The sequence below is a fragment of the Alexandromys fortis genome, unplaced genomic scaffold (genome assembly GCF_014885135.2).
Source record: "Alexandromys fortis isolate MF-2015 unplaced genomic scaffold, M_Fortis_MF-2015_v1.1 scaffold_10, whole genome shotgun sequence".
Classification (NCBI taxonomy): domain Eukaryota; kingdom Metazoa; phylum Chordata; class Mammalia; order Rodentia; family Cricetidae; genus Alexandromys; species Alexandromys fortis.
This window is the reverse complement of record NW_026067895.1, coordinates 5,880,219-5,907,393: the sequence shown is the minus strand read 5'-3', so window position 1 is coordinate 5,907,393 and position 27,175 is coordinate 5,880,219. Positions and strand designations below refer to the sequence as shown.

The 27,175-nt window shown below is 38.0% G+C and overlaps 1 protein-coding gene and 1 non-coding gene across 2 annotated transcripts in view; one reads left to right on the top strand and one right to left on the bottom strand.

The window, feature by feature from the left end:
• The window catches only part of LOC126510784 (aldehyde dehydrogenase, cytosolic 1-like), a 32,929-nt gene extending 7,605 nt beyond the window's left edge, over window positions 1-25,324 (top strand). Inside the window, exons 3-13 of the mRNA XM_050157494.1 lie at window positions 2,686-2,826; window positions 5,070-5,199; window positions 7,090-7,151; window positions 8,757-8,885; window positions 10,038-10,151; window positions 12,391-12,493; window positions 13,355-13,539; window positions 17,087-17,251; window positions 19,393-19,550; window positions 22,468-22,542; window positions 24,794-25,324. Of these exons, the coding sequence (XP_050013451.1) occupies window positions 2,686-2,826; window positions 5,070-5,199; window positions 7,090-7,151; window positions 8,757-8,885; window positions 10,038-10,151; window positions 12,391-12,493; window positions 13,355-13,539; window positions 17,087-17,251; window positions 19,393-19,550; window positions 22,468-22,542; window positions 24,794-24,866 (1,335 nt within the window). The 3' untranslated portion in view covers window positions 24,867-25,324. The remainder of the gene's footprint in view (window positions 1-2,685; window positions 2,827-5,069; window positions 5,200-7,089; window positions 7,152-8,756; window positions 8,886-10,037; window positions 10,152-12,390; window positions 12,494-13,354; window positions 13,540-17,086; window positions 17,252-19,392; window positions 19,551-22,467; window positions 22,543-24,793) is intronic.
• On the bottom strand, window positions 798-903 carry LOC126512935 (U6 spliceosomal RNA). Its single transcript, XR_007595203.1, has one exon. It is a non-coding gene; the product is annotated as a U6 spliceosomal RNA (small nuclear RNA).
• Window positions 25,325-27,175: the final 1,851 nt, after the last annotated feature.

Sequence of the window (27,175 nt, the reverse complement as noted above, 5' to 3'; positions counted from 1 at the left end):
GGAGCTTTGCTCTTTGCTCTAGGGATTGTGGGCGAAGCCAGCAGTTGCAAACACGCACATTTTGTGATAAGATAAATTACATGGCAATTAACCTAGTAGCATTAAAGAGAAAGTGGGAAGTGGAGAGAGTGAATGGGAGGCTGTTCACAGGTTAGAACAGAAAAGGCCTTTGTGATAGAACGTAGAGAAGCTGAAAGGCTGTACTGGAATGGACTAGGATGCTGTAATCATTTTCATGTTGACTTGTCTTCTACGACCACAGTTAACCCCATCTTGTGCACATTTGACATGTGTGCCACATAGAAAATGTGAGACACTTGTGAGTTTCAAGATAAAATAAGTGAACTTCAAACAAGTCCAGTTTAGAATACAGTGGACCATCTGCACCCTGAGATTCCAATTTGGTCCATTTAATCCTGGGACCTGAAATGTGTAGCTGCTGACATAGATGTCACAGCTGTGTGCACACTGAGTGTGCAGAAAAATGTGGCCATTATTCTTGAAACAGTACAGTTTGTCTACTACCTTACTAAGCATTTGTATTCAGTATCAGAAGTATGGTTATTAAAAGGGTGTTTGAGGGGTAATCTGTAAATACTAAGTTTAGCACTCATGAATTTAGATTATCTTTCGATGACTTGGGGAACAATTCCTCTAGCATACTAAGGAAGGCCTGTTTACCTAGATTTTCCATTCCCATAATTCCCCCAATTTGTGTTTTCTTTACTGCTTCTATTTCCATTATCTGGTCTCAAACAGTTTTCTTCACCTGATGGTTTGCTTTCTCTTGGCTTTCTAAAAATATGGAATATTTCACAAATTTACCTGTCATCCTTGTGCAGGGGTCATGCAAATCTTCTCTGTATCATGCTAATATAGTATATGTGCTGCTGAAGCTAGCATGAGGCCTGTGGTTAATATAATAGCATGATGATGATATTCGGGTTTAGGTTCCTCCCATCTAATGACTATTTCATCACACACTCTATACCTCACTGTCCTATCGTTATGCAACCAATAGAAAGCTATATGGTGGATGGATATGGGAATGCATCAAAATTAAAACGGAGAACTCAGAATCCATTTTTTAAAAATAAAAACTCACTGTCTTTAGCCTATTTCTGGTCCTGCAAGATTAAGCATCTGGTTTGAGTAAAGGAGAGTCATGACCCAAATGATAAGACCAGAAGAATAAGTTTACTTATAACAGTTTTCTATAGGCAGGTTTTTTTTTTTTTTTTTTTTTTTTTTTTTTTTTTTTTGTGCATAGTAACATGGTGTCTCAAAGTCGTTTCACTCCCTTGCTCAGAGAGGCCAGGAAGCTCAAGAGAGTTCTTATTAAACAGAGGCCAGTGACGGAACACTGAGCAAAGGGATCCGCACAGCACTGTGGTCACACTAGTTTAAGATGCGTGGTTTAAAACCCACTTTATTCTCCTTTGCGAGGTGCATCACAACAAGTGAAGCCCACTGTCCTTTTGATCAGCTTGATTTATAGTATACCCTATACTGGTGAGTCCTGTAGACAAAAAGCTGTGCAATAGTCCTTACATGCATGCTATTTGCACTTGATCTGATGAAGTTAAAAAAGCACACGAAGTAGGAGTGGAAGAAGGAATGACACTTTCAGGGTGGACTGGAAGAGTCGAGAAGCGTGAAGAGGGGTCTACAGAGGACAGGAGTGAGCAGGGCGGTGGTGGCGCAAACCTTTAATCCCAGCACTCGGGAGGCAGAGGCAGGCGGATCTCTGTGAGTTCGAGACCAGCCTGGTCTACTAAGAGCTAGTTCCAGGACAGGCTCCAAAACCACAGAGAAACCCTTTCTTGAAAAACCAAAAATAAATAAATAAAAAAAAGAGGACAGGAGTGACCATGCCTATGTGGAAGGGCCATGGCTTGGGAGACTTAAAGGAGTAAACTAAAGGAAAAATGCAGCAGTGATTCAAGTACATGAGTGAAACCAAGAAAGGCAAACAGTTTGAGTGTGACTTTATTCTATTACTCCATTTTACTTCAGTTAATGAGGCTATAAGCAGTATCTTATTAATAAAAGACTGTCCTCCGCTTATTTAGGGACTAGCGTGGATCACTTTGCATGCAGTCAGGAAGTAGGGGCTGACCACACACACAGTGCATTGGTTTGAATGTGAAATGACGAGCACAGCTCATAAATTAACACAGCTGTCACCAGGTGGTGGCGCTGTTCTGAGAGGCTACCAAAGATAAGGGCTAGATGGAGAGTCGTGATCAGGTTACATGGTTCATAGCCACTCTATTTGTCTTGAGATAGCCTTTTGTTTTTTTTCTTTTTTCTTCATCTGTAAAATGAATTTTCACAGCATTTTCTGAATCAATTGAGATAAAGTGTTTAAATTAACCAGAACATTATTTCAAATAAAATAAACTCATTGTCCTATTTACATGGGACGAAGTAAAAGCTATTAAAACAGTACTTCTCTTCTAGAGTTTAACTATTTGATAAGGCTATGGAGCTTCTTTGAAATAGTACTCAAGAGAAAGCATTCTATCATATTATGGTCCAGTGTGTGTGGAATGTTCTGGACCCTGGGCTAATGTAGACTAGCATCGGTCTCTGAGGACTGTGTTGTAGTTTATTAAATTGTGTTGTTTTGCTTGTCAGTCTAGAGTTTTGAACATCCTGAAATGAATGTTCTGTGACTTCCAGGCAGATGTGGACAAAGCCGTGAAGGCTGCGCGACAGGCTTTTCAGATTGGCTCCCCATGGCGCACCATGGATGCTTCAGAGAGGGGGCGGCTGCTGAACAAGCTGGCTGACTTAATGGAAAGAGACCGACTACTGCTGGCTGTGAGTACTAACTTACACCAAAGGGAGACAGTGGGGAAGTTCCTGGGAGCATTCACCATTCCAACTGTAACATTGGTCAGTCTGGTTTAGAGCCAGATTGACAAACTTGCTCCTGCCTTTTCTCTAGAACTTCTCAGAGTCCAGAACCCAGCTTTCCTATACTCATGAAATCTTTTTATGCTCTCATGGCCTATATTTTTAAAGTTCAATAGTTAGATAAGTCACTATAGATTATGGATGGAGGGTATATTTCATTTTCTTTTCTGCTTTGAATGTTAGTAAAGCCAACTGAAAACAAAGTGTTACACAGGTTACAATTCATAGTAAATATTATTAGCTTCAGAATCTTAAGTAACAACAAGATTCAGGCCATAATTTTATCAAAAATATCAGTAATTCAGCGATTTTTATTGTTCAAAACATGCCAAAATATATTTCATAGCTCTGTAGTAAATGTATACTAACTGAAATATTCTACTGAAATAAACTGGTTCTTTTCATTTGTCTTAATTGCAGAGTGAAATGTCTTAACTTCCTCTGTCGGCTTGAGAGCCATAGGGATAGAAGAATAGATATAAAGTGCCATTTGAGTTAATTTAAGATAGTGGACAATATCAAACCTGTGCATCTTGCCAGCTGACACCCAGTGGATAGTATGGTTCCAAAGCATCCTTTAAAGTCTGCATAAAAGGGTGAGGAGAAGATACTACTAATATAAGAAAATGTGGAACTTCATAATCTTTTATTTTTCCTTTTATTAAAATAGATTCTTTTCTCATACAATACATCCTGATTTTATTTCCCCTCCCTCTGTTGCTCCCAGTTCCTTGCCCCCCACCATGTGGATCCACCTCTTGTGGTCTCTCATTAGAAAAGAACAGGTTTCTAAGAGATAACAATCAAACATGACAAAATAAAATATAATCAGGTAAAGTAAAAAAAAAAAAATCCTTGAAGTTGGACACGGCAGACAAATAGAAGGAAAGGAGCCCCAAGAGCAGGCATGAAGAATCAGAGACTCACTTGTTCTCACAGTCAGGGGATCCTATAAAATGAGAAGCTAAAAGCTTTACTATATTGTTGAAATATGAGCGGCAGGGCTGCGTCCCCAGCACCCCGGCCGCTTGGCTAGCTTATGCCCCGAAATAACAACACACAAACTGTATTCATTTAACTGCTTGACCCATTTCTATCTAGCCTCTTCTAGGCTAACTCTCGCACCTGGACTAGCCCATTTCTAGTAACGTGTGTAAGCACCCCAAGGTGCGCTTACCGGGAAGATTCTAGCCTAAGTCCATCGTGGGTTGGAGCTGCCTGGGAGAGCAGAGCATGGCGCCTCTGCTCCAGAGAGCAGAGCTGTCGGGTCTCCCCGGGAGCAGAGCAGAGTCTGACCTCACTTCCTCTTCCGCCCAGCATCCTATTCTGTTTATTCCACCCACCTATGTTCTAAGCTATGAGCCCAAGCCGTTGGTTTATTATAATTAACCAATTACCTTCCTCCATCACTATACCCTCAGAGGACTTGGTGCGGATCCATGCAGGCCCCATGCTCGCTGCTTCTATCTTTGAGATCGTGTGTATCTCGTTTAGAAGTTTTAGCTGTTTTAGAGGGCCTTGTCCACCTATATCCTCCATCTTCTCTGGCTCTTATACTTTCTCTTCCATGATGGTCATTGAGCTCTGAGAGGAGGAATTAATGAAATACTTATGACAATATTTCCCAAACCAGGGGTTAATAGTTGAATTCTCTGCTATGGAGGTATTGCAATTGTGTGAACACACAGGTATGGATATAACAATTGTATGAGCAGACATGAGAGGAATAGGATGGCAATAGTGACATTGTGTATAGTTGCAGAGCCTGAATTGTTGCTACAGTCAGATGACAAGTGCCAGCTTGTTGGAACTCTGATAGGATGTGGAGACTAAGGATCATTTCCACAGCTATGTACTTATGTAACCAGTTCTTAGACATGCTTAGCCAGAGGTACTTAGAATCTTAGAGAAAGATTAGTGGGATCAGGCAATCAGAATGTCACTACCTCTTTCATCAGGATCTTGTTATGTGACCACAAGGAAGTCATTTAATTCTTTCTTAAGTTGCTTTCAAAGGAACATTCGATTTAAGAATCTTTATATTTCTAAAACCCTAGTACGTAATTACTAAAACTATTGACTCTATATACTTGATGTAATTTTTATCATTGAATGTTTAGACTTTGATTCTACTACCTATTTTTCAGACAATGGAATCAATGAATGCTGGGAAAGTATTCCCCCAGGCATACATGATGGATTTAGATATCAGCATAAAAACATTAAAGTACTGTGCAGGCTGGGCTGACAAGATCCATGGCCAAACAATACCAAGTGGTAAGTCCATTTGGGAAACTACCTGCGTGATGGCAGAAGTGGAGGCAGTTCCTACAGAAGTGAATACCTTCAAATTTTCCCTGACAAATGTGTCCATCAACTAGGTAAACAATTACTTAACTTGTCACATTGACTCAACCGAGTTCTGGTGCTAGAAGTTTTATTAAGAGTAAACATTGTGGATAGTATACACAGAATTCAAGTAAGAACATTCTCATAGACTCACCTACTAATTTGAGTCCAATGTCTTAGGGTCCCAAGTTTTCAAAACTGGCCACAGAAATTATTTATTGAGTACCTTTTCCATAATGACAATTGTACTTCATCTGTAATATTATTACCCAAGTCTTTGCATGTCCAGAATGTAAGCTGTGCTGATTTGTGCCCAGTATACTTAGTACAATATACTTCAACAACCCAATATATACCAATGTGTTCCAACAGCTTCAAGCAACATGAGACTCTGATTCAGCAGGATTAACAATATTTGCATGGAAGTATGGTGTATTGCTTAGTGGGGTATGCAAGCAGCAGAACAGACACACAGCCAATATTTCATGCGAGATAAGAATCAGTTTGGGAAGGGTTAGAGGCAGTTTCACATCTCTATCTACAATGACTTCAGGAACCCAAATAATCTACTTCAAGTTTTTCCACTGATGTGCACTTCCACTCAAACTGGATACAGTATAAGATATATTAGCTTCTTATATCTCTTATAATATATAAGAATAGAATGAGACAACACGAGTACTATGAACCAGGCTATTTTGTAGCTCTTACTCTACTCTTGGGAAACATAGAGGAAGCTGTTCAAACTACCTGTAGATCTGGACAGGGAAAGTGGTTGTGTGCTAGCATTAGGTTCCTGTGGAAGCCAGAACACAACATACAACAGCAAAACTCCAAATGGGACCACATCATAGTGAGTATTTGCTGTGATAAAACACTATGAACAAAAGAACTTATGAACAAAACGGTCTCTTTCACTTGCATTTCTACACTATATTATTTCTGAGGGAAATAAGGGCAAAAACTCAGGGCAGAAACCTAGAGGCAGTAACTGAAGCAGAGGCCATGGACAAAAACAATATACTATAGGGTTACTTTTTATGGTTTGTTCAGCCTGATTTCTTATACAATCTAGGATCATCTGCCAAAGGTTTGGTATTACTCACAGTGGGCTGGGCCATCCCAAATCAAAAAATAATTGAGAAAATGTTGCAATCACATGCCTATAGAGCAATCTCATCAGGGTATTTTCTCAATTAAGGTTTCCTCTTCCAAGATATATTTAGGTTTGTGTTGATAGTGAGGCACAAAAGTCAGTCAAATCAAGACAGATAAGAACCACATTTCATTTCAAATATTTCATTCATCGAATAATAGATTGCATTTATGTTTGGTAGAAAAAAAGGAAACTCCAAAACTATAACAATTCTAAGAGAAAGACTTCTTACTTCTTGGAGAAGTTTTACTATTTTAAATATTTTACCTGTTTAAAAGTTGGAGCTCCTGGGACATTTGAGTACTGGGAACTTTTGCACATGGTTCTGCCTTTATCCAGAGGGGACTTCATCTCCCAGTTTTTTCTGCACCACTCTGTGTATGAGAGTGACAAAGCAGGCACCCGTCTTGGGATACAGAGAATGGAGTTAACATTCTATGGGATCTTCCCAGATCCTTTCAATTATTTTCCTGTATCTTGGTCTTTAGAATGAAATTGGTATTGAGAACTCTGTTCCTTATGTGATTAACCTTGGAGACAGGATGTTTCATTTCCCTTTTGCTAGTCACTGTGAACCTCCTCTCCTACCAATCGAACATCACCCTGTCTGAGTGGATCCTGCATTTGCCTTTATTGGATGGTGTGTTTGCTCTGTTTTTCAGATGGAGATATTTTTACTTATACAAGACGTGAGCCTATTGGGGTGTGTGGCCAAATCATCCCCGTAAGTTTTACTTCATGACTCTGATGGGGGAAGAGAGCTGTGATTCCATTTGATTTGAAGCCCATTCCCACACAAGTGAAGCTTATGTGATAGTTATGTGTGAAGTAAATTCAATAAGCGTGACTACCTGAATCACTCATTCTGATAAATTTGCTTCTTGTATGTGAGCTATCTTGTCCAGAAACTCCTCAATATAATGCTTTACACTTTGAAGATGTTCCAATATTGAAAAATAAGCCCTAAGAGTTTATTACATTTTTTTCCGGAAATTGTGCTTTGTTCTTGTTCCATAAGCTATGATTTGTAACTATATGACAAAGGTTTATCACTCATTTGTGTTTGAACATTTCTATGGGACACAACTCCCATCACTGCTGTCTCCTCCTTGAGACTTCCCACTGTGGACAGTAACTGAAGCAAGACTGTTCAAATCCTGGAATTATTTTTTTTTATTTCAGTGGAATGAATAATCTCCATAACAACTGGGGAAGTATGTGGCCTATATTTAACTTTAGGTAGCAGATTTGGGTAGTCAATATTCTTCTTCCAAAAAAAATCATGTTCTGGCTGAAACCAGATTTTCTTAAAAATTAACACAGGTCACTGGCCACATACAGCTGACATAGTTTAAAAGGCTAAATTAAATCACAATGAAGTATCACAAAGGTTTTGAAATGACAGTCATTCTCCTCTAATAAGAATGAACATACCAGTGTATTCATGGAACTGTTTAGTATTTCAAAGGCTTAAAAAACACTCAAACACGTCTACATCACACTACCAGCTAGGACTATTGGAAAAGTGTAAATTTTAACTTTTCCCCTTTGTCCTGTTTTTTTCTGGGGATCAAACACTAGACTTCACACATGATACACAGATGTATGCTATGCCATAACCCTGAATTTCTTGATTAATCCTTAAGACATCCATCTAAAGTAGAGTGGATTGTCTTCAGGACTCCCGGGTTGCGAATGCCTTAAATAGAGAAGAAGCAGTTACATATCTTATTTCTTACTGCTGACCAATGGGTTTTCTGGGATGGTCTGAACTCAAACACTCACCCTCAGAATGGGGATTTGACTCCTCTTTGTGTAAACTTTAACAATTTTTTTTTCTGGACTGAATCTAACTCACTGGTGTGAAGAACACATTCAATATGTGTACATCCCTGGGTTCACTCCCTAGCACACGTACACACAAAATCTCCTGGATGTGGATTTTTCTGAATTATTATATTGGATAAAATATCATAAGTGCCTTCCAGGAAAGAAAGAGGAAGAGGATTTCACACTTTTAAAACATAAGTAAATTACAACATGCTTAACTATATGTGAAGCCATGAAGTAGCATTTTTCTTGTAAAATAATAGTTCAAAATAACATGACTTGATTGCATTTGGTAGCTCTTTCCTCTTCCCTTCTCCTACATAGTTTGTTTTAAGCTTTTTATCATTTTGTAGTTTCTTTTGTAAACTTGAGTAAAATAAACTATATAATTATACACAAGTTTTAAAATATTAGTCAACTTTTATCAGGGTAGCAAGCATCAGTAACAAATGTAGCTTTGAGCGATACAAAGAATCCATTGTTCAATTTTTCTTACTAGTGGAATGGTCCGTTGATCATGTTAACTTGGAAGATAGGCCCTGCCCTTGCCTGTGGGAACACAGTGATTGTCAAACCAGCAGAACAAACCCCTCTCACTGCTCTTCATATGGCATCTTTAGTAAAAGAGGTAAGTCTCCGGAGTCTAAATGTGCTGGCGAATTCAGGGACCCCATTCACCTACAGCCTCAGTCTCATCACTATGAACTTTCTTAATCACACTCTGATCCTGTTCAGTTGTACAGATGAAAGCAGCAGAACTACAGGCTGCAACTTTTGTCAGTGAAAATGTGTGTCTTTCTAAATAATGATAGAGGCTCATAGCCAGTCACCCTGTAAAGGGTCACTTACATTGTTCAAATCTCATGAATGTAAGTTAATTAGGAAATGTAGCATTTTTTTTCAAATGGTGAAATACTGAGCTTTATCTTCATTATCTAGCTTATAACTTGCCTGGTTGCTTCTGTAAACTTCTTTGAAGTTATTTTAGTTTTAATAACTTTAAAGGTTGGAGGCTTCTTAGCCAATATACCTGCTGTTTCAATATGTTTCTAGTTTTGATGGTGGTGACTGTAAAATCTGTCTTTCTGTGTAGGTAAGTTAACATACACTCTGATATTCTATCTATTTGAGTTCCTTTTATAAATTTGACACAGTTGATCATTGGAGTGATCAGTTGTGGCAAGTTTGTTGTCAACTTGACAAACCTAGGAATAGGGTACCTCATCTGAGAAATTGTCTTCCTCAGATTGGACTGTGGGGTTTTTCCTTGATGGCAGATTGATGTAGTATGTCCCAGCCCACTATGGACAGTGCTATCCCTAGGCAGGTTGGCCTAACTGCATAAGAGAGGTCACTGAATCAGCCAGAGAAAATAAGGCAGTGCATATAATTTTCCATGATCTGTGCTTTAGTTCCTGATTCCAGGTTCCTACCTTGGCTTCCCTCAACAATAGACATAACCTATGAACCAGATAGATTTCTTCATTCCCAATATTGTTTTAGTTAATGTTTTATCTTAGCAAATGAGAAACAATTAATACACCAATGGGGACAGATTTGCCCATAGAACATAGTGTCCTAAGGGATTACCACATTTAGAGATATTTTTATGTGGATAAGAAATTAAAGACAATAATGAATAAAGGACAGATGCACTTTGGTACATTTTCTTAAGAGAAGAACCCCCACAGTGAGCATAAAGAAATAGCTCCAGTTTTCCACTCAGCTTTTTTATGAATTAAGTTCTTGATTTATTAACTGCTTGCTTCTTAACTTGCAGGCAGGATTTCCTCCTGGTGTGGTGAATGTTGTCCCTGGTTATGGACCAACTGCAGGGGCAGCCATCTCCTCACACATGGACATCGACAAAGTGGCCTTCACGGGATCAACAGAGGTAGAGCCATTTTCAGAATATCTCCTCTTTAACAAGCAGAAATATGCTCTCTGAAGCTGTCTTGCAGTCAATACTTTCTTTAGAAATTTTGAATAGTAAGAAAATGCTGTTGTGTGTCTGAAAGATTACAGTAAATGATTTGTAGTGAATCACTTAGGGGAAATATAGCCTTTGAGGCAGTCAGATGATTAGTTAAGTGTATGGTAGGAAATACAAGTTAGGCCACAGTGATTTGTATGCGTCAATGTAACTACTGCTTCTAGATTAAGAAAAGTAAATGGTAGAGTCTCACCTCTAGCTCCTGTGTGGAATGCTGTCTACACAGTACACACTGAGAGGGTGACACATTGCAATTTCTTCTGTGTTTCTATCTGGAGAGCCTTAGATTTCTGTGTGCCTTGCTACACCTGAATAGATAAAAGTTGAAGAATGGGAACCAGCCATAACTGATGTAGAAGGGTCTTCTTTCTATGTGTTGCTTTCATTGGTGAAATAAAGAGACTGCCTTGGCTTTTTGATATGACCCTGACTCCCATTGATTCTGTACTGGCAGGATGCTAGCATCTTTAGGTCTGAGGGAATCATGAACTAAAGGCCTTCCCATCTGTGTTCTCATTGTCTAAGATGTAATCATGGGCATGAATGTCCTTGCCGCATAGCTTGTCTTTCACCCTTGCCTGGTTAGTCTTGAAGACTCTTATTCTGTGTTAGCCACAAAAAGATGTACAACTGCTTGTTTAATACTGAATAATGACATCTTAGCAACATGCTTTAGGACACCAGAGTGAACGAAAATAGCATTAGTCCTACTCAAACTCATTGTGCTTGTTTCTTTAAAAATACTGGCAATTGTGTAAGAGGCAGAGACAGTGTCTCTCAGGGTGATAACAACAACGGGACCCATTCTAGCGAAACTCTTATTACATTCATTTAAAATAGACATCCAGCCATGAAGGAAAACACAGTCATTTTTAGTGGTGGCGGGCACTGGCTACATTTGCCCTGCATGGCAATGAAACAGTATGATGAACACATTATCACACCACAGCCTTACAAGTTCTGTTTTGTCTTTCTTGAAGGTACAAAGAAATGAAATTGTAGGCTAAAAATCATTTTCTGTTTTCTGTGAAAATTCAAGGCTACTTCTTGTTAGCCATCTGTATGTACACACCTAGACTTAAAAACAATTACCTTATTGTTCTGGTGAGATAGAAAGCCAGTCAATAAAAGAAACAAAATACAAAGGTTGTCTCAAGGGGAAAAAAGTAGACCATCTTAGCTTAGCTTAGCTTATTGAGCTCTCGATGTATATAATGAAGAATCAATAGTAATCAAAACAGGGTACAGAAGTCAAAACCAAAAATAATCATAGATAATGCACTAGACAGGACAGAATCCACAGAAAAATAAAATAAAGCAAAAGCAAGGTATTTTTCTTCCAAGAAGCAACTAGAATTAAAGAAGAAACGAGAATGGTGGGATTCCAGCTAAGTGTAGTAGGACCAAAGAGCTCAGATCCAGTTTCTTTTTTGTGAAAGGCAACATGTGTTTGAGAAGGGGAAGAGTTGGAGGGGAGATAGAGGGATGAAGAAAAAAAGAGAGAGAGAGAGAGAGAGAGAGAGAGAGAGAGAGAGAGAGAGGAGGAAGAGAGTGCAATAATGACTGAGAATACTGTGATCAACAAGTGGGAATTAGGTAGTGACTGGGTATTTATGAGATTTACACAGATAGACATGACATCATTTGAGGCTGACTCAGAAACATCTTTATGAGCATTATGAGACCAGGAGAACAGAATCATTTTTTCTTCTCATTAGAACAAGGCTCAAAAAGAGAATCTGTGCCAAGAGCTGATCCCAAATAAAGGACCAACCTGGAGGCAGTCCAGGCCGGGAGGGTATAAAAAAAAGAGGAAGAGGGTTGACATTTAGATGATGAACAGACTACTATTTTGACTGGACAGAATTCTCTGAATGTCACTAAAATGATGAGAAGTCAATACATGAGGTAGTTGGGGGGTATTTATGATCAAATCCAAAGAGGACGTTCTGACAAAAATGAAAATAATCTTTTACCTGTCCACACATAAAGTCTGCTTTCATATCTGCCCATGAACAATGTCTTGTGTCTTCAAATAAAATTAAATGGTTGTGCAAATGTCCTATACATGGAAAGTATTAAAACAACATATCCACACAACAACAAACTAACCCTCCTCCTCTGCGATGTTTGATTTTAGGTTGGCAAATTAATCAAAGAAGCTGCAGGGAAAAGCAATCTGAAGAGGGTCACCCTGGAGCTGGGGGGAAAGAGTCCTTGCATTGTGTTTGCAGATGCTGACTGTGAGTACAAGTCTCTTGCTAGTATCTTACCTTCTTCCTCCTGATGTCTGATGATATCACAGTCACCTGGAGTAAAGTAAATTCAAAGTAAAAAGGAATTGACAAGAGTCTGTGGTGATTCTGAAAGCATTCAAACTGTTAGGTCAACGTTTCACACCTAGGTTCTCCAATCATGAACTGAGTAGTTTTCATTTATAAAATTAAAGCATATATACACACACCTCAAAAAATCCACATCTTTTTGTATAAAATTAAAGATATTCTAATATAAAACTCTAGGCACATTGAACCATCTAAACTATGAGTTTACTTTGCTTGTGTGATTAAGGCTTTAGTTAAGTTTTAGAAGTATTTTCTCTGGAGTTGGTGTGGAAGGGTGAATTGTTCTGATGTACTGAGTTTTAGTTGTTTGAATGTCACTTTTAGAAAGACAACTTTTTTATTGAGAAAAGTGTTCAATAATATTTGAAATTACTAAAGGCAATAGATAATTCAGTTTTCTCCTATTAGTTAAAAGCTGACACCGAAAAGGAACATAATTGACTAAAGAATTATAAACTGGAAGTAGTTGTAAAATTATTTACAATGATATTTTATCGTCTAATCAAATGTACGTTCTTCAGAAGTCATAACAGGCACTATCTTGTCAGAGTTCCTTTGCTGTTATTATTTTCATGGTAAATAAAGGATCAAGAGGTCTATTTTTTCATGGCTTCCGTGCAGTATAATGTGTTGAATCTATGTCTCATCAGATGATGCATCATTTTTCCTATCACCATGTTGCATCTGAAAAATATGGCGTGTATGTGTATGTATCCTTTAGAAATCATTCTTTCTCTACTGTGAATGTTTCCTTTGCAGTGGACAATGCTGTTGAGTTTGCACACCAAGGAGTGTTCTTCCATCAGGGACAGATTTGTATAGCAGCATCCAGACTTTTTGTTGAGGAGTCAATTTACGATGAGTTTGTGAAAAGGAGTGTTGAGAGGGCTAAGAAATACGTTCTTGGAAATCCTCTGAATGCAGGAATAAATCAAGGTCCTCAGGTGAGTAAACATTAGAAAGGCAAATGTTTTGGATGTAAAACTAATAATTTTTTATCTCCTTTTGGTTAAGTAAGAATAACTTCTTGCTCATGCCCATTGGTAGCTGATATCTTGATCTGGTGATTTAATGAATCTAACTTCAAACAGCAAAGATCAATCTGTTTTGTCTTGGCCATCTTTTTTTCTTTCTTGCTAGAAACATTCTAGGAGCTATGGTTGGAATTAAGCATAGAAAGAAGGGCCCTGTGTAACTTTAGTAAATTACTCAGTTTGCATTCTGACTTATTTAATTTTATCCCAAGCATTCAAAACTGCTGCACAGTATAGGGCAAGGGTATGGTCATCTTAGAGACTGTCTTGTACATTAGCATAGCCACCGTCTCCAAGAAGTTGGTCTTGGGAAATTTCAATACCTCTAGCCCTACTTCATTGTTCAATGGTTCAAGCCTCATCTTTCTATCAGGGTCTCCACTGCAGTTGAATACCAGGCTCCAATACTGTGTTAATCAAGTTTTCCTGTCTTGTGGGACAGTTCTCTTACTACTTGATCATGAATTTAACATCAGCTTTGCACTGTATACAATATGAGAACATAGCTTCCCTAAATCTACCCAATTCTAACATTGGCATAGGAATCTGGTTAGCTCTTACATAGACATGGGAATACCTGACATTTGGCAGCTGTTGCTGTAAGGTGACTGGATAAATTAAGGTGGGTTGATAACCTTGGGCTATTGTTCCTCTCTAATTTTATAATGTAATGCTGAGGTTGATTCTCCTTTAAATTGCTCTATCTTTGTCTTAATATTTTTTAAGACTTGTAAGTTAACAGTCAAAATGGCATTGTTTTCTCTAGCAACTCTTTCTAAGGCCTGTGTCTTGGCACTCACATCAACCAACTTTTTAGGGCTAAAGAAAGAATTATCAAATGGATAATGTTTAGAATTGACATTGCAAAAATCCCAGCTAAGTTAATTAATTGTTCCATTTTAAACCATCCATTGTAGAATCATACATACACCTAACTCTCTCCAGCATAACATAGTTTCCCCTTTTTTTTAATGTGGGAAATCTCTGTGTGTGTGTGTGTGTGTGTGTGTCTCTTTCACCCTCTCTCTTAAACTAGTTACCACCTATAACAACTTCCAATTGTCTCTCCAAATGTGCTAGTGAAGACAGTGGTGTGTGGGGCTGGCTGCCGCTGTGTAGCTGTGTAGCCAGCACATCTGAGAGGAGAAGAGACAGTTCAGAGACTAGCCAAGGACAGCTGCAACCGCTAGCATGTAGATGTGAGCTGAGAGTGTGTGGCAGTTCAACAACAGTAGAAGCCAGAGTGGGTGTCAAGGCAGCTACCTAGTGTGGCAGCACCCCAAGGAGGGCGTCCAGAGGAAGCCCACAACGCATGGGGGAGAGGAAGCTGGTTGTCTGAAAAATACACACAGGGGTGCATAAGGAGGACACGTGGTGGGAGTTACCTGAAGCCTAAGCTGGCCAGTAGGGAGAGCCTAACTCTGGTAGCATTTGGGCCCAAGTGCCTATGGCTATCACTGTAGGGAGAACTATAAGGGAAAAACCCCTGACTCACTCAGAAGGCTTGGCATGAGAGAGGAAAAGTCAGTTGACTCTGAGAGCTGTGTTGGCTGCAAAGCCAGGTGTAAGTGGATATTTTATGATTTCATGACCCCACGTTAGATACCAGATGAAGTGAATATCTATTTTTTCCTGCCAATAAAAACAAGGAGTCAGATATTGGGGTAAAAAGCTGAAGGATCAGAGAATGAGCATATCAGTCACTGTTGCTTTCCTGCCTCTTCTGTTCATCTGACAAAAAGAGGAGAGATCCTGTCTCCACCGTGCCTTATCACTTCCTGTCTCCTCTCTGCACAGCGCATCGCACTTTTCTCGTTAACTAGTGGACAGCTCCACCTTCTGAGTCCAAGCAAGCTTTATTTGTTAGAACACAAACAAATTATCACACAACACATGCTGACTTGTCAATTGCTTTCATCACTCTATGGGTTTTGTTTAGGTGAACATATTTTTGAGATTTCAGGAGTGTAGTTTCCCCATCATATATAGAAGAGACCCTCTCACAGCAGAAATACTGGTTTTCTCTTATAAGAACTCTTATAAACTTCTGGCCCCTGTTTCACAATGGTGCCTAAGACACCGTGTAGGGTTGTACTGTATCAATTGAATTAATATATTTTAACATTTGCTCTGAAAGGTCTTGTTGGACTACAGTTGTCAAGCATGGGCTTTCCATAGATAATGTTTGTGTTTCTTGGAATTACCTGATTTTAACACATCAAATCTAAGAAATTAGAGAATTTGTGTATTCAAAGAAGTATATATTTTGAGACCATTGAATTTTCTAGACTGGCCCGTGAAGCAATAAAGGCATCTGCTACACACAAGCATTATTAAATGGGCTCATAGATTGCTAAAAAAGGACAAGGTCATCACTAGCCGAACTCATACTGAACAAACCATACTGAGCATGTTCCTAAGTTTTGCCAATTTTTCTGCTATTGTCCTTAAGACATTGAAATAATATTCTTCAGTCTTTTCTACGGATTTAACTCACCCCTCATTTACCTCTACCAAAGGGTCCATCCATGAAAGATCTTTTAAGTATAATCTGATGCTCAAGCTACTGACTGCAGGAGCCATTGTCAGTACCAAAGCATTTGAATGTAAAGTTCTATTCTGTTAAACTCCATTGCTCTTGTAAAATTCCCAGCAAACAGGTGCCTTCAGCCTCTTTCTTTAGCAGATATTCAAGAATTAGACTGTCACCAGATATGTTCTCTGGTAAAAGAGAGGGAAACACTTTAATTTGGGAAATAAACTTGAAACAAGAACTAATAAATAGTGAGCTTTGAGGACATGATCAAGTTAATTTTCAGAATGAGGGAGAAAAAGAGGGAAATGCTTATGACCAATAAGGCAGTCAGTCAGCAGTCTGACATGGGGGAAGAGGGAAGTAGAATATACGGAATGCAAGAAATGTAAACAGTTCTGAGGCAAAATGTAAATGAAGAGAAACTGGTTAATACAAGTTATAAGAGCTAGTGGAACAAGCCTATACTAAGGCTGAGCATTCATAACTAATAAAATGTCTCCATGTAATGATTTGGGGAATGGGAGTCCAAGAAAGCCAGTTACAATTCTACAATAGGCTAGAAGTAAAGAGGTTTTCTTTGGGGAATATCCATTTAAGTGATGTGCATAAGAGATTTCATAGCAGCATGGTACCATATTCTGTGCCAAAGTTTCTAAAATATAACTTATAGTGGTTAGCATTTACTCTGCCTTATTGTTGAAACTGAAATAAGTGCAGTTAGAAGGTATGCCATGGATCACTTCTGATCCTCACAAGACTGAGGAGACTGGGAGAGTCCAACAACACAAAAAATGCCATTAGATGATCTGTCACCTATTCTGAAACACTGCCTTTCTTATGAATATCCAGGCACTTTGAAGTTTTCATTTGTAATATGTAATCTTTATTGTCACTCTTTTTCTTGTGATTTCTTTCAATTAGATCGACAAGGAACAACATGATAAAATACTTGATCTCATTGAGAGTGGGAAGAAAGAAGGAGCCAAACTGGAGTGTGGTGGTGGACGCTGGGGGAACAAAGGCTTCTTTGTTCAGCCCACAGTGTTCTCCAATGTTACCGATGAGATGCGCATTGCCAAAGAGGAGGTAATGGTCCTACCTGTTTCTATTTCCGGTATTGTCACATTCTTCTGTGCATAACCTGTATGTTCTTCTAAAACCCTCAGCTTCTTGGGTAGCTTTCCCCTGAAATGCTTGATGATAAAGTCTAAAGTAATTTGTGATGAAGACTAATTAGTGAGGAGTGCAATGGACTACAAATAGTTAATATCAAACCCAGAACAAAGTCCACAGCAGCTTTTGTAGGTGCTTAATTTACAGCCTTAAAGGAATGGGAAATGACCCTGTCCTTTGTAAAAATAGGAATAAGTGTGGACAAATTGTGCTACATTTGCCAGGCACAGAACAGCACCCACTGAATTATCTATATTATCCACATAAAATAGTCAACCAAGAGAGACAGAGTGGACTGGTTAAGTAAGGGAAGTGAAGATGAGTCCTGGGAGGCACAATCTAGGTAGCATCAATAAAGATGGTACCCAGATATTCAACATAAAATTAAGAGGAACTAGTTTGTGATTAAAACGGTAGCTAATATTCTTCACAAGTATGAGGGCTTTTAATATATGCAGAGATATGAGCACTTGCCTCAGATGATGAAAGTGTCAAGTACTACATTAAAATAGGAAAATACAGTGACTCAAAACATTCATTCATAATTTCAACATTCAATGTATCTATACACATGTCCCTGATATGGCAGAGGATCTGAGAGGTTATTTTCTTTACCTCCATAATGTAAACAAATAAAGAGAAAGGGGTACTATCCTGCTTTGCTGGGAGGTGAAATAAAGAAAAAAAATCAAATGTATGTAGATCATGCAACACACTTAGGGCATCTCCATCAATTCAATACTCAACTGCATTTGTATTTCTGCACTTATCAGTCAATTCTTCATTGATCAGACCTATTGCTCTTATAGATTTTGGTTAACATTTCTACAAAGGACAATAAAGCAGAAAATAATCTTCCTTCAAGGAAACATTTGTTGTGCTCTTATGCTCACTGGAATATCTCATTTGCTGCTTCAGAATAGGAGCTGGAGCCCTTACTGAGTCACTTGAGTTACTGCAACTCTGAGCAAACTCCTGTCTTCCTGCTCCACCTGCTTCCCATTGACAGAGTTCACATTGCTATGCTTCCCAGTTATAGGGTCATGAGAGAACTCAGAGCCCCAGGGTCTGCCCCTACCCTTCAGGGAGTGGTTTCTAACTGCCCCATGGCACTCAAATTGACTTGGAACCAGGAAAATATTTGAGGCTTGAGGGTTTTTGCCAACCCATGCCCACATTTCCCAGGAAATTGGACTAGCATTCAGAAAAGACTTTTATTTAATTTTGATAAATACCTTACCAAAATATAGTAGTTTTGTGTCCATGTAAAAATCCAGGTGTTTCCTATTACCTTGGAGGGGGGATGAGGTACAGAGTGAGTTGTGTGTGGGTTTTACAAACTAGATTCCAGTAGAAATGAAATACTGACTTATCCTGGATTAGACAAATTGTGACTCGCTTTCCCTGTCCTGTAACTTGAGCCACCGCCAGAGGGTTTGGTTAGTATAGGATCCGGAGTTAGGCTTCCAGCAATAAATCCTTTTATACTTTTTGGTAATTCTGTATATGGTTGGGTGACTAGTAGAATCTCGGTAAAAATTTTGTGTTATTTTAACTATTTTTTATAATTACAAAAGTATCCAAATATAATAAAATGGATGATATTTAAACCTGTGACACATCAGTGTTCAAGGCATAAACACTGCTCTCAATCATTGTCTGTTCCACTCAGAGCAAAGCATTGATTTTTTTGTTTTCTTGTCTTGGGCAGGATCTTGAAGAAAACTAGGCTTAGGATTTAAAACATTTCCAAGGAAATCAGGCATTTCCTGATTTGTTGTTCGGCCCTTACATTTTGAGAAGCTCAGTCACATCGTGTAAGAATAAACAGTACCATGATGACTGCTGTCTGCTCTATAGAAAAGAAAGAAACACATGATCAGATAATGTTTCCAAGTTCAGTGGAAAGGCTGTTTTTATCCTTACACATAGGTCTGAAGAGAGAGACAACTCCTTAGTCCATGGAGAATGGCTTCTAAGAAAGCACAGGAAGTGTATTTAAAGCATATGCAGTGTGTATAGTGTAAACCTGTGTTTGTGTCACTTCTGTGTAGATATTTGGACCAGTGCAACAAATCATGAAGTTTAAATCTATAGACGATGTCATCAAGAGAGCGAACAATACCTCCTATGGCCTGGCCGCTGGAGTCTTCACAAAAGACCTGGATAAGGCCATCACTGTTTCCTCTGCTCTGCAGGCCGGGGTAGTGTGGTAAGTGCATCTGAAGTAAGCTGTGCCCTTCCTGTATCAGCCAAATAGGCAGGCTGAGTTGACGTCCACTAGTCTTGAACTTTCCTAGAAATTACCTGACCTGCTAGAAAGATAGTTTCTATAAATAAAAAATAAAAACAAATTATCATCTTTCAGCTTTGCAAGTTACTTATGTAGAATATTGACCATTTTATGGCTCTTTGATTTATATAATATATGTATTATTAGATAATGCTAGGGTACTTCGTACTCTGCTATATAAAGTGGAAGATAAAAGTAAAATTCTATTATAATCAACTATACATTAGATAATGTATATTAGTACCTTATATGCACTAGACATTATTGCTATTACTATCATTTACCATATTTGAAATCGACCAGTGGTGTTACATTAGCTGAGCATATGCTCTACTTGTGAGCTCCATCCTAGTCTGCTTTTTACTGTTTAATACAAGATAAGAGCTCAGTTTCTCAGTCTGGCCCTGAACTCACTCTGTGGCCCACTTCTCATCCTCCTGCAAAACACTTCTGAGAGGCTGGGATCGCAGGTCTATGTCCATAGACTTAGTGGTATTTAATTATTTTTTAATTGTTTTTTAAATTAATATATGTGCATTTGTATTTTGATTTCATATATGTCTGTGCAGCATGTGAGTGCCTGGTGCATGCAGAAGCCAGAAGAGGGTATCCAATCTGTTGGAACTGGAGTCAGACAGTTACTTGTAATCCACAGTACTGGGACCCAGTTCAAGTCCTCTGTAAGAGCAGCAAGGACTGTTAACACTGAGCTACCTTTCCAGCCCTTTCTACAGCTTTTGACTTAGCCTGTTCTTTGATTTTTGTAATTTAACTTTAATACAAATTCTCAGGCTGTGCCTCTCAAACTAGTTTTTGCCCATCATCTCCTTCCTATGGACTGTTTCTTCAGCAACTTTTTCCTCATCAAGCCTCCCTTCCCTCAGTCCTGGAAACAGTGCAAGCTATTTTCATTCTCTCACCTAGTCCAGGTAAAGAAAACAAGGCACTGAAAAGCATCCTAAGGGACAAGCGAGGCCATTCTTGATCCTCCTGTTCACTTAAAATACCTTTTCCTCCTATCAAAGTGAGAGTCGTCATCTCGTTACTATTGACTCAAAATTGTAATGTATTTCTTACACTCATCATTTTATCTTACTCAACAACTACTCTTTGTCATCCCAAATCTTATCTGTGATAAAATCTTGCTGAGATTTATAAACTTATCAAGAGCATACAATAATTAGCAGAGTGAGAGCTATATGCTCTAAAACATCCTTCTCCACATGTGTATATTTAGTGTGAGTTTAGACAGCTTCACACTAAAATGACCAATCCAAATGCTGTGAAATATGCCAACAAAAGGTTAAGACAGTTTGTATTCTGGGGTATTTCAAGATTTGTATTTTCAAATATGGATTTTCAACCAGTACAGTCAATGTGAATAAACCATAGACTGAAAAAACCCTCAAACTGAAACACTTATGATCCACTGAGTTTCAGAGAAGCATGAAGCCTGTATCATTGAGAGCTTAAGTACATGTAACATGGGACTAGAGAGATGGCTTAGCAAGGATTGTACTTGGTGTGCAAGAGTAAGAAACTGAATTTCATTCTAGCTTCCAAGTAAAAGCCAGATATGGTGGCCTGTGCTTGGAAGTTTATCACTGGACTCTGAGACAGAAGAATTCCTGGACTTCAATGGCCAGGCAATGTAGCAAAATTGGTGGGCCTGAAAGATAGTAGAGGAATTGATAAAAACGAAAAAAAGAACACTTTACCTTCATCTCTTCTTCGGCCTCCATGTATCTTCCCCATGAATGCTTAAACACACACACACACACACACACACACACACACACACACACATTCATATATACACAATCATGCACATAAATTAGATGAATGAAAAATTTATGTGAACAACCAAATGAGGGATGCGGTTGAACATCAGATATCTTAATCACCCTATCTTTGGGGTTTACTCTGAATGTAGGTCTTTTCCTTAATGAAACGTGTTAAAAATGCTTTAAATCTTAATATACAATCATCATTAAAAGCCTGTTTTTTTCTTATCATGGCATTTCCACCAAAGTCTCTTAAAGGAAATAAAAGTCCTAGTAAATTCAGCATTACTAACTCATTTATGTTCATATTCTACATTTGCTGTCAATCACATCTCAGAGGTCAATAGCAACTCTATCAAATATAGAACATTATTATCTCTGCACTCATATTAAAATAATTGTTCACAGCCTGCAGAACTGCCCTCCAATTGCCCTCTCCCATCACCTTTATTTACTATAACCTTCTCTTTAGTTATAGTCACACTTTTTACTGTGTGTTTGTTAGAAACATCTTCAAAATATTTCTAAAAACTGGTTACCAGACTGATAAGTGGGACCAATTCCTGCCACCACTTCTGTTTAAACTGTCTATTTATCAATGAATGAAACAAATGAAAAAAGTATTGACACATATAATAATTGCTGAGAAAGTTGATTTTTAGACTGCTAAATGTATAAAGTTCAAGATTACCCCAAAGCTTCATGCATATATGCCATTAAAGAACATAGTTCAACCCCAGCCTCAAACACTTCCTTTTATGGCATATTTGTTCTTCCCTCTGTTGATTCACACTAACAGTATGTGTGTGCTTGCGACATGAGCACACACACATGGACACAAATTTATGCTCATAGTTTTGTCATTTATTTCTAGGTAATATATATGGATGGTTTCTGCATTCTAGATTATAGTGCTGCTTTTAATCTCAGTGATCATACTTGATCAAAACAAAGGCGTTCTTTGGGAGATTGCTGAATTTTCAAATTTCCTGCTTAGAAATTATGGGATATGTTAAGTATTATTTACAGTAGCCACATCTTCTTTGTTTTAGGGTGAACTGCTATTTGACTATGGCTGTCCAGTGTCCTTTTGGTGGATTCAAGATGTCTGGAAATGGACGAGAACTGTAAGCTAAACTTTATATTACAATGCATACATATTTAGTGATAAGAATTGCCGCTCCCAGGAAACTGTTCTGTTTTCACTTCTTTGGGGGTAAACTACACCTATATTTAGCATGAAATTGATTTTTACATGTTGGAAGTACTTTCTAAGTGCAGAAAAGCAACAGCAGATGGATTGTACTTAATTAAGCTCCTACTACCCATTCAGGGCCATGGTAGGTACACCACCTTGGTAAATAAATTGTTGCCTGTTTTTAGGATTTTCTATGGTATATGTAAATAGAAGCTATTTTCAGAAAGCAGGCAAAATGGTAAACTGGTAACATTGAGATGAATAAAAATAAATATCAAAACACTCAAGATATTTGAATATACCTCTTGAACAACTTAAAGCTGACTTATCTCAAGCTGATATGCTTCTGATGAAATCTACCTAATAACTATGATGCATCTGTTAAATAAAGCATTTGCTGCAAAATATCCCCAGAGAATTACTGAGACAATTACCTAGAATGACTCTTTTCTGGAGGTATGAGTTATTTTCAAAGGCAGAAAAACTGAATTAATGAATTTGAAAACATGTTTTCCAAAGAATCCCAAATAATGAACTCAGATAAATTTTTATTTTCTTGATTGTATTTGTCAAATCAGCTTAGCAAATATTTCCCTCAACCTTCATTAAGGCTCATCTCTTGTCACGAGGGGTGAAGCAGACATAGCTTAGTTTCGTACTGTTTTATGCATTGGGTGGTCTGTCATGAGAAGCAGAACTTCTATGTGCAGGCTTACCTGAGAACATTCAGATCTGCTTAGTCAGAATCAACATTTGATGATGAACCAAGGGGATGATTAGTATACAGAAGACTTAGAAGTCAGGGACAGTAATGTATAGACTTTTCTTAGCTAAGAAATTTAAGGAGGTAGATGTTCTTGAGGTCTGCATTAAAATTATATATATATTCTGAGGAAGGTACTCAGGTCAGCCTCAGTGTGACAATACACAGAATTCTGTGAGTTTCCGGTGTCCTAGTAACCCTAAATACAATGTAAAGCAAAAGCAACTTGGTCAAAATTATGGACTAAGTTGTCTGCCTCTTTGGTATGAACTACTTATTAAAACACTATATTTTAATGGACTTTTGACAGCTGGGTCAATCCATTTAATTATGTTAAAAATCATGCTTTTGAGATTTTTTTAAGAGCTAGTTCCAAAAGTTTAAATTATTCACAGAAACTACCAATATATGGCATTATTGATTGCTTAGGAGAATAAGACATTGTCTATATAAAAAACTGAATCTGGAGTAGAGTAGGTGGAGAAGTATCAGAAACCAGCTCCTGTGCAAACCTGTGTGTGAATAGGTTTCATGATCCTGGAAATAGTCCTATATACATGCAATGTGATTGCATCCAAACAATGCAGATCACAGGTGAGTGTAGTCCTTATAAATTAAACCATCCACTAGAAGGAAAGAAATCATGACTTTCAAAATTGGCCTCAGGTAGAACTCAAATAATTACTGTGACATCTACACATGACTCAACTCAGCTTCTGATCACTTGAGATTGACTTGAAATTTTTAAGTGTATTGTTAACATTGGATAATAGCGAAACCCATATCTACTAAAATCTGAAAAGCTGGTTTTCTTCCTCCTTAAAAGGAAATACAAGTATTCTAAAAGCAAAATAAAAGAAAACAAAAAGAAACAAAGAAAGAAAAATTTGACCTATGATGATTAGGGGTTGTTTGGCCAAGATTTAAAAGTTCCTGTTACAACTACAGTTTCAGAAGAACCGAACCCCGTATGGAGGAGGATCTGGGTCATCTTCATCTGTGACAATGCAGATTGTGAATGCAGTCTCAAGTGAAGCTGGTGGTTTATTCTGTTTTTCAGTCAGTGTACAGTGCGATGTGAAGTCCTCCTTATTTATTAGGCCAATAAAATATAATCAGATTGAATTTTGTACTAGTTAATCATATGACCAAATAAAGTAATGTAAACAGCAGGTATCTTATCTGAAAATAAGCCAAGCACGTAATTATTTCAAATAAAAGACATAGTTAAGAATATTTTTCTTCATTGGAGAATTTATGTTTAGCCATAAACCTAATAATCAGCTAGCAAGTATATGAACTACTCTGTATTCAATAAATATTTTATATTGTTCTTACTCAGATAAGCAAAAAAAACTTGTACCAAATTATTTTCAGTGTAAAATCATGTTTATATGCAATTTTCTTTCCTCTCTAGGGGTGAGCATGGAATTTATGAATACACTGAGCTCAAGACAGTCGCAATGAAAATATCTCAGAAGAACTCATAAAGAAGCCAGCAGAATGAGGAGAAACCGTTCAGCAATTGGACACATCTCCTATAGTCACCAGTAGAGTGGTGTTCTCCTTTAACTCTTTCTTTACTGACTTTTAAACATGTGACATATTAATGTCACACATAGAAAACATGTAGCTTGATCTGAAAGATTCACTAGCCTTCTAATATGTGACCCAATTCATACTCCATATGAAAAGGATTTAGGTACCTGCTCCTTGTGACTCTGTCATGATCAGGTGCTTTCCAATTAGATACTTGTTTAGAATATTTCCTTGGTATGGGGGACCAGTAGTGATTTAAGTTCTCTCCCTCCGTGACCCTTTGTATGCCTAATGACTACAGAGCAAGTTGTTCTGTTTCCTATGGTTATCCCCTCTGAGTGTTGTGAAATGTTTTCTAGAATGCCTAGTTGGAATTAAAATGTGAAGCTTAATAAAGGCAATCTCACATGATTTTTGTTTAACTTGAGTTTTTAAAATAAATGTTTATTCTTTGAAAATTTCATATATATGTACAGTATGTTAGGATCATAGTCAAACCCGCTCTCTGCTATAGCTCCCCAGATCTGCATCCAGCAGGTGTTTTCTATAGCTAACTTCTGTGAGTTGAGTATTGTCTTCCCCAAAAGTTACTATCCAGCTGTTAACCCTCTGCGATAACAAAGAGGCAGGTTGTGCCAAAAAAAAAAAAAAAAAAAAAGCTTCCTGTGAAGTACTGAGTTTATAAGTGAGTAAAGGGATCTTGATAGCACTGTGAATAGATGACAGTCTTTACCATGTTAGATATTGTGGGAATGAGTGGAAAGGAAAACAAAAAGATGTTACCAATCAAGGTAAGACTTCTGAGTAGTATTAGTTTGTTAGATGGAAAGGATAGGAGACAGAGACATGTGGGAGTCAAAATAAGAGAGGCCAAGGAAAAGATAGAGTTAATGTATTGGCATCTTAGCTGAGAGTAGGCTGAAAGTAAGGGTTAAGATCTATATCTAGGTATCATAAACAAGGTTCATTTTCGGGTTTTAGAAGTTGTAATACTAAGAGGAAAGGATGTGGGATAAGAGAAAGGAAAGAAGGCAGAGATAGAGAGACAGCACACATCAGACGGAGGTGTGAACTGGAGGGAACAGTGTTAGCTTGCCACAGCTGATGTTGTAGGAGGGACAGAAATTTGAGCGAAAATGTTAGAAAATGAAACAACGGACTTGGACGTGGTTTCTGTGTCCATGGCAGATCTGCTACAGTATCTCCCAGCCCCAGGGCAGGATAGGCTGTGTGTTGGTTTCGCTGTTCTTTTCTTGTCACTCAGGCTCCTCTTCTTCCGGAGATTTCTGGCAGAGCTACCTGTTGTCTGTCAGTCAGGGAAATTGAGGCAATGTTGCTGACTTAAAATGTATGACTTGGAATCTTTAGAAAAACAGTTTACAAGCTCAGATTTTCTAATAAAAGAGGTTATTATTTCTAAATAATAGACACTGTGTGATAGTGATATTGCAGCATTCTAACAGATGCTACACAGAGCAACGTGAGAATGAATGAAGTCAGCAGCTCCTGAAGTTATTGAAACTCCAACTTCAAGTTTTGTTAAGCTTGCATTAACTTCAAAGATTTGCAATTTGACTGCCTTTTAAGACTTAAAACAAAATTACTGCCATTTTGAAAGCTGGAGAAAAGGAAGTCTCTCAAAAACCTGAAAGATGCTTTGTAACTGAGAATGAAAAATATTCATATATAGAGGTGGACTGCATTTTCTTAAACCCAAAGAGTATCTATATTTTTAGAAGATGTGTTTGAACCATGTATAAATATGTCAGCCAACAGACATGAATACTGGGGCAATGTACTCCATAAGATCATTTCTCATATCACAGAGAAGGCTGAGCATGGAATAAGACAAAATCCAGAAGCAGTTTGATCATTTAAAAATTAAATCTTTCTTGTATAAATAAGTCATTACAGGATTAAACAAGAACTTTCTGCTTTACATTGCCTGGTCCTGAGTCACTGGACGTTCCATTAATCATATCAAGGACACGTCAACAATAATGATTAAAACTTTGGAATGTTTCAGAATTTACTTTGAGGCCACTATTGGTCATGATCAGATGGGAGCTTCTGTGATACAAAAATGATTAACTGGTACAATCAAGAATGATGTTTTCTTCTTTTGCCTTTCTTTGATAACCCACACCTCCATCATGTACCAGTTGGCTGAGCATATATTTCATTCTTTAGTCTGGGGAAGAAAAGCAAGAAGTAGTTCGTGGTTGTGAAAGTTCTCAGAGGGTTTGTATTATTGTGGTCT